The following is a 7828-nucleotide window of genomic DNA, read 5'->3' on the forward strand; positions in this document are numbered from 1 at the left end:
TTGTAAACAAACAATGGCGGCCCATTGAATACACGCAATCCTAGTTTTTCTCATCTACTTTGTACTTCATGATCAACAAACAAACAAAACAAAATAATATTTTTGATGGCATTGATAAACCTGTGGTTGTTTTCTGTGACGAACATCTAATAATTTATGTGAGAGGCACTCGGGAGACGGAAAATGCCAGTTGCGTGTTCCCCCGACAGCATCGAGCTTCTCTCATGCTAACACATTGACCCCAGCGGATCTTATGAAACACTTTCCGTTATTTTACGCGAAGGCAACGAAAATCAAGCAGGACCAAAACATTTTACAGCTGATCACTGTGAAAAATGTTAAGCGAAAACATCCCAAGTATAACAACAGCAATGACAGTGTTCTTAATATGACAAAGTAAGTGTTTTGATTAATGCCATTAATGTTTATTTTGTTAATCAGTGTATACCACTAGTCAACTAAATTAATATAACATGGCAAAGATGAATGCACATTTATATATTGATTCAATAGATTATAGCATTTTGAAAAAAAAAACTTGTGATGGATTTATTGCATTTTGTGGAAAAAATAATTCATTTTTATAATAAATCTTTGAAAATCAAATTATGGATTAGAATTGTTTATGTTTTTATAACCTAAAGATGCTATGTGAACGTTTGTAACAGAAAATAGTGGGTTTCATCTTGTCACTTTCTTGGTATAGAAAACACGATTTTACCTAAATTAGTCAAAATGGATTTATTGCGTTTTGGAACCAACCTCTTCATATGTACTTGCAGCCTTAGTACATATCATTATTTGTTTTATGTCCACCAGGGGGCACTCACCACATTTTGAAGCCCACATCACTTCCGAACAGCTCGTGCAGGAGATATAATGAATCTTTGTGTCTGCTACAGAACCGGCCTGCCAGACGCTCTTGGCAGCTCTTCATAAAAGCCCAGAACCCGATCAGATCAGATTTATTGTGATGAGGGTGATGATACCCGGCTCCACTCTGGATGATATGTATCACTTAACATCAGACAGGGACAAAGAGCTCAAGCCCTTTGACAGTGACACAGCAGCCGCTCTTGTGTCGTATCACTGAGATTGTGTAGATGGGGTAACATAAGACGTCCACGCTCCACTGCACCCATTCTCTTTCCCACAATGCCTCATAGACGGCTCTGCCGTATCAGAGGGCACGTGGCTCCGCAGCTGGTACTGTACAGTAGCTGTCCGGGCATGTGTAATGAACAGCTATTTACAGCTAATAACAGCCCCAGAGCGGGACAGGTGTACTAAAAATAGCCCAGCAGGCGGGAGGAAACGTGTCCCTCTCGATTCCCTCCCTGTAAACCACACCTTTCATTTTCATGGTTCATTATGCGTTTATATATGAGTGCGCCAGTCAATTCCATTACGGGAATTGTAGGAATCTGCGTAGTGCAAAATAATTTAAGCAAACTTTCATTACACGGCCCATATCGGCTTTGTCAGCTCTCTTTAGAGTGAACGTGCATGTGAAATATTCAGTAATAGCCTGTTTGGAGTGGATGATTTTCATTTATTTATGATTTATTATTTATTATTTTGCTTCACTTCAGCCAACCCCAAGAGAAAATTGCATGTGTGTATGGACAAACTATTACACATTCAGTAAGCGCAGAGGGAGAGGTTAACATTAATGTTGTTTTATTAAGATTTTTGGCAGGGTTTATTGCTTAAAGGAATATTCCATTTTCTTAAAAGAAAAATCCAGATAATTTACTCACCACAATGTCATCCAAAATGTTGATGTATTTCTTTGTTCAGTCGAGAAGAAATTATGTTTTTTGAGGAAAACATTCCAGGATTTTTCTCATTTTAATGGACTTTAATAGACACCAACAATTAACACTTAACTCAACACTTAACAGTTTTTTTCAACGGAGTTTCAAAGGAAATATAAACAATCCCAAACAGGGCATAAGGGTCTTATCTAGCTAAACGATTGTCATTTTTGACAAGAAAAATAACAAATATACAGTTTTAAAGCACAACTTTTCGTTTAAGGTCAGGTCCAGCGCAACCTAACGTAAATGCGTAGTGACGTAGGGAGGTCACGTGTTACACATATAAAACGCACATTTGCGGACCATTGTAAACAATAAACTGACACAAACACATTAATTAGTATCATTTGACATACAACAACGTAGGAACGGTCCTCTTTTACCACACTTGTAAACACTGGGGCGGAGTTTCACGTTCGTCCTCTGTGACCTCTTGACGTGATGACGTATTGCGTCGGGTCACGCTAGCGCATGACGACCGGATCTAAACGAGAAGTTGTGCTTTAAAAGTGTATATTTGTTATTTTTATTGTCAAAAATGACAATCGTTTTGCTAGATAAGACCCTTAAGCCTAGTTTGGGATTGTTTATAGTCCTTTGAAACTCAACTGTTTTGAGTTAAGTATTAATTGTTGGTGTTTATTAAAGTCCATTAAAATGAGAAAAATCCTGCAATATTATCCTAAAAAAACATAATTTCTTCTCGACTGAACAAAGAAAGACATCAACATTTTGGATGACATGGTGGTGAGTAAATTATCTGAATTTTTTTCTTTTAAGAAAATGGAATATTCCTTTAAAGGCGGGGTGCATGATCTCTGAAAGCCAATGTTGACATTTGAATCACCTAAACAAACACGCCCCTACCCCAATATAATCTTGACCTTCTTTTGATAGACCCGCCCCACACATACGCAACACAGGCAACGATGTCGGTTAGTAGACACGCCCCTTATTGCTGATTGGTTAGTTTTGAAGTGTGTTTTGGTAGTCGGCTGACTCACTTTTCCGAAGTGTTTTTTTTTCTTCCAAAAATCACGCACCCTGCCTTTAATATTGACCCTTTTAATATCATACATCATGTTCCTCTGTCTTCATGCTTGCTCATGCTCAGAAATCATTGATGATGCGATAACCAAACAGATCTTGTTAACTGTTAAGATGTATTGGCTCTACACAAGTCTAATCCCTCGAAATAGTATACAAAGAATAAGAAAGCACAGCTGATGAAGTTCACTTTATAAGATTCTCTTTCTGTTCCCCCAGTGGTAAAGTCGCTGTAGATGATAAAAGTAAAGCCGTGGAGACGGAGGTGAAGAAAACCCCTACGGAGCTGAAGACGATTCCCAACGAAGCACCCCAGACGAACGGCAACGAGAGCAAAGCGTGATGCAGAACCGCACGCCAGTCGCAGGCAGACAGCACCACATCAAAACACACGTCTCAAATGAAAGGCTTTCTTCACTTGTCGTCTTTAAGTTTGCAGAACAAAAAAAAAAACGTTTGTAGATGTATAGAGCATCTAAAGAGCTCGTCACATGCCTTTATTTTGTACTTTTACTTTTGTTAGAAACTTTTAAAGAGATTTTACCTCTCCTTGACTTGTAAGACTGCTTATATTTAATGGCATCAATAGCTTTTAAAGGTGCATTGTGTAACTTTTAGAAGGATCTCTTGACAGAAACGCAATATTGTACACTTTACAAAATGAACTGTATTGTACCTTAGAATATGAGGCGTTTTTATCTACATACACCACTTGTCTCCTTACATGAAAGTAGCAACAGACAAACGTTTCAAGCAGTGACGTGTTTGTCTCTACCGTAGCTTCTCTATGCGTTTCGAATGGGAGGGGTGAGCTGTGGACTGACTTGGTTGTAATTCACAGTGTCACCACTAAAATCTACACAATGGACCTTTAAAGATATCTCTATATAGACGACCATGAAGAATTCAAGATTTGGCCTTTACAGTCAGACCACACATAAACAGTTTCAGTTACGTCTCGTCTTATTACTTGCAGTATTGCCGTTGTTATCGTCTGCCACATCTTATTATTTTTGATGTTTTACTTTTTATGTGTGTTTAAATAATGTACAAAAGCAACCGCCTTGTTTTATGTTATTTTGAAGAGTTAGCGATAGATTGATAGCATGCTTGCTTGCTTCGCGCAATTATTTTTCTACATCGTCGTTATTTTTAAGCCCTGAACGTTTACAGCATTTTACCGTGATGTAAAAGGGACACTCCACTTTTTTGAAAATATGCTCGTTTTCTGGCTCCCCTAGAGTTAAACATTTGATTTTTACCGTTTTGGAGTCCAGTCGGCCGATCTCCGGGTGTGGCGGTGCTACTTTTGGCATAGCTTAGCATAATCAACTGAATCTGATTGGACCATTAGCATCACGCTCAAAAATAACCAAAAAGTTTTGATATTTTTCCTATTTAAAACTTAACTCTTCGTGTACTCAGACCAACGGAAAATTAAAAATTGTGATTTTCTAGGCAGATATGGCTAGGACTATACTCTCATTCTGGCGTAATAATCAAAACTTTGCTGCCGTGGCATGGCTGCAGGAGGCGCAGTGATGTTGCGCACTGCCTGAAAATAGTCCCCTGCTATTGTAATTTACTAAGGGGACTATTTTTGGGCAGTGCGTAATATCACTGCCATATGTTGCGGCTGCAAAGTCTTGATTATTATGGTTATTATGGTTCTTTTTAGCGAGATGCTGATGGTCTGGTCGGATTCGGTGGATTATGCTAAGCTGTCCTGGAAGTGGTGCTGCCGGACCCGGAGATCGGCTGAATGGATTCCAGAAAGGTGAAAATCAAATGTTTAACTCTGGGGGAGCTTGAAAATGAGCATATTTTCAAAAAAAAGTGTCTTATAATATGAAAGTTTTCACTCGCTTGACAGGGTAAAGGTCTGAACTATTGCATCTATCTTCCCCTTCTTTACATTTATTTCTATTCTGTTACTCCCCGTAAACCTTTTAGGTAATGCCTATTAACTTTAAGACATTTTAAGGTTGCTAGTTGAAGAGATCTCCTGCGGGGATACTTCCCGCAAGTCCTTTAAAAGAGCATTAAGACACACTTGAGCTGTCAGATATAGATCAGAAAGCTCCTCGAGTGAATGGAGTAGGAACATTACAGCGGCACACCGCTGCGTTACGTGCTAGATGCAGATGTTGAACGCATGGTCTAATGAAAACATCAGGTCGTAACACAGCATCAGGAAGTCAAAGTTCTCGACTTTAAAGCTTCAGTGGTTTTTGCTCACATTACTGATAAACAGCTTTGAAACCCATGCCGGTTCGACACAGATGTACTCTCGTTGGTTGATATCTTATGCATAAATAAAAGGCCAAATTGTTATTTTCGTGATTATTATTTAAGCCATATAGTACTCCGGTGTGAATAGTAGCATTCAGCCTGATGTTTTTGTACTTTTATTTTCTTTCTTTAGGCTGCAAGCTTGTGCACTGTGAATGCGTGAAAATCCTAGTGTGAATACAGTGTGTTGTTTGTAATAGAATGAAAAAATATCCATAGGTTGTGAAAGCTGTAGCTCGTAGTTCAAACAATGTTAATAATGAGAAGATAAAACAGTGACGCAACAGCAGAAATGTAATGTAGACACAAATCAGTTTGTGCCTTCAAAATGAGCATCCTCAATTGTTAGAAAAAATGGTTAGAAGTAGGACAATATGCATTTGATACCATAGTAGGTACTACTATGAAGTCTTTAGGTGCAAAGCTGTACTTTTTAAAGGGGACCACACCAGTGAAATTTTTTCTTACAGTTCATGCGGGATGGGCGGTCTCGATCTGCAGTCTCTGTGACTTTATGCCCCTTGCTGTAAAATGGTCCAGATCAGTAAACGGTGAAAATAATGTTTCTTGCTCAACATGGTTTTCTGAGGGTGTGAAAACTATCAACAAAATGCAAGCTATTTATAAAGCCTATAGTCACACAGAAACTTGACAGTTTGTCTTGTAAGTACCCGAGACACTTTCTGTGGCCACCGGCTCAGCAACATTAAAATTTGGTTAAATGCCTCGTCAGTGACATCTATTTGAAGCATGCAGTGTATTCTGAACTAGTGTTGAGTTTAAAAATTGAATTGGTAAATACTGAAAATGTCAAAGGCTTTATTTGTTGTACATTTATCTTAAATGTCAGTGGACTGTTGTCATTTATGTTCACTGTTGTCACTTTTGTTTTAAACATGAAGTGCTTTTTCTTGCTTGGTACTTTTTAATATCTTTCATTATTAAAGGATTAGTCTATTTTCTAAAAAAAATCCAGATAATTTACTCACCACCATGTCATCCAGGGTGTTGATGTTTTTCTTTGTTCACTCCAGAGGAGGTTGTGTTTTTTGGGGACACATTTCAGGATTTTTCTCATTTGGATGGACTTTGGTGGACCCCAACACTTAACAGTTTAAAATTGCCGTTTTAACGGAGTTTCGGGGGACTCTGGGCGATCTCAGGCGAGGCGTGGGGGTCTTATCTGGCGGAACGATTGTCATTTTTGACAAGAAAAAAAATGCACTTTTAAACTAAAACTTCTCGTCTATCTCCGGTCCTGTGACGCACCAGCGCAAACTCTGGAAAGGTCACATGTTACATATATGAAATGCACATTTGCGGACCATTTTAAACAATAAACTGACACAAAGACATTAATTAGTATCATTCAACATACAACAACGTCGGAACGGTCTTCTTTCTCCACACTTGACGTGATGACGTATTACGTGAGGTCGCGTCGCAGAACCGGACCTAGACGGGAAGTTGTGGTTTAAGAGTGCATATTTTTTATTTTTCTTGTCAAGGGTGACAGTTGTTTCGATAGATGGACCCTTGTGCCTCGTTTGGGATTGTTTGGAGTCCTTTGAGGCTGCGTTGAAGCTGCAATTTTAAACTGCATTAATACTGTTGCGTGTTGGGGTCCATTGGGGTCCATTGGGGTGGGAGGAGTCCTGGAATGGTTTCCTCAGGGGGCATGGTTTCTTCATGACTGAGCGGGGAAGGACATCAACATTTTGGATGAAATTATTTGGATTTTTTTTTTAAGAAAATTGACTAATCCTTTAAGTCATTGCACATGCTTAACAGATCAGTCGTGTGTAAACATACAGTACACACATATATACAGTATAAGAATGAAAGTTTCATGCCATTTCTAATCATTTGAATGTATGCTGGTCTGTTAAGCATTGGGTGATGTTCAATAATGATGTGTGTTGATGTTATCAATGAAAGTTATTTTAAAGTGTTAGTGGTCGGATTCTAGTCTATAATACAAACTTTTCCTTGTGAACTGGAATTTAAAGTTTCGATTCATTCAGCTGCCGTTTAAAGTGGGACCAATTTTTCCTTGTGCCATTTTAAGGACAAAAGTCTGTTCAAAATAATGATTGTTTCGAAATGCATTAAGGCTCATAATTCAAGCAGATCTCACCTGTAAAAGCCTCTGACTCATTCACGCTCATCCAGTCTCTCATTATCACCCTCGTCACAGACGTTTATAAGACATTCATCAGTTTCATCATTCACTGAGAGCTTCTTCTCATAGCTGTATACAGATTTTTACAAAATCAAATGTCAATTTCACGTCTTTTCCCTCTGTCACTGCTGTAAATACTAACCGACAACAATTCGACTGCATTCTGTCGACAAATTCTTGTGTTCAATAAAATAAAATAAAAAAATTATGTCTCTGTTGATTCATTTCACATGGAAATCAGTACTGGGGGTCAATGTTGTGCTTAGATTTGGTGTTATTTATCCATTTGTTTGGAATTAGCTTTTAAAAGGGTCATCTGTAATCATTAAAACTATATAAAGGATGTAATGATGCACAACCAACACAGCTTTTTTAAGCCGTTATATGCTTGTGTCTCATTAAAGTGTTGCTTAATACACTAGTTAAGTTAATTCGGACAACATGCACTGCTTATGCTGTAATTTGGCATTAGGCACTTATTTCTTTT

At 38.3% G+C, this 7828-nt stretch overlaps 1 protein-coding gene across 5 annotated transcripts in view; it reads left to right on the forward strand.

Annotated features, from left to right (window-relative positions):
• Positions 1-4429, forward strand: part of ncam1a (neural cell adhesion molecule 1a) — a 311353-nt gene extending 306924 nt beyond the window's left edge. The window contains exon 21 of one of the 5 annotated variants that reach the window (XM_055180863.2): positions 3087-4429. In XM_055180863.2, coding sequence (XP_055036838.2) covers positions 3087-3210 — 124 coding nt within the window. In that variant the 3' untranslated portion in view covers positions 3211-4429. The remainder of the gene's footprint in view (positions 1-3086) is intronic. The other 4 variants (XM_055180866.2, XM_055180867.2, XM_055180868.2 and 1 more) reach the window with 4 other exon arrangements.
• The last annotated feature ends 3399 nt before the right edge of the window (positions 4430-7828 follow it).

The sequence above is a fragment of the Misgurnus anguillicaudatus genome, chromosome 9, assembly GCF_027580225.2.
Source record: "Misgurnus anguillicaudatus chromosome 9, ASM2758022v2, whole genome shotgun sequence".
Lineage (NCBI taxonomy): Eukaryota > Metazoa > Chordata > Actinopteri > Cypriniformes > Cobitidae > Misgurnus > Misgurnus anguillicaudatus.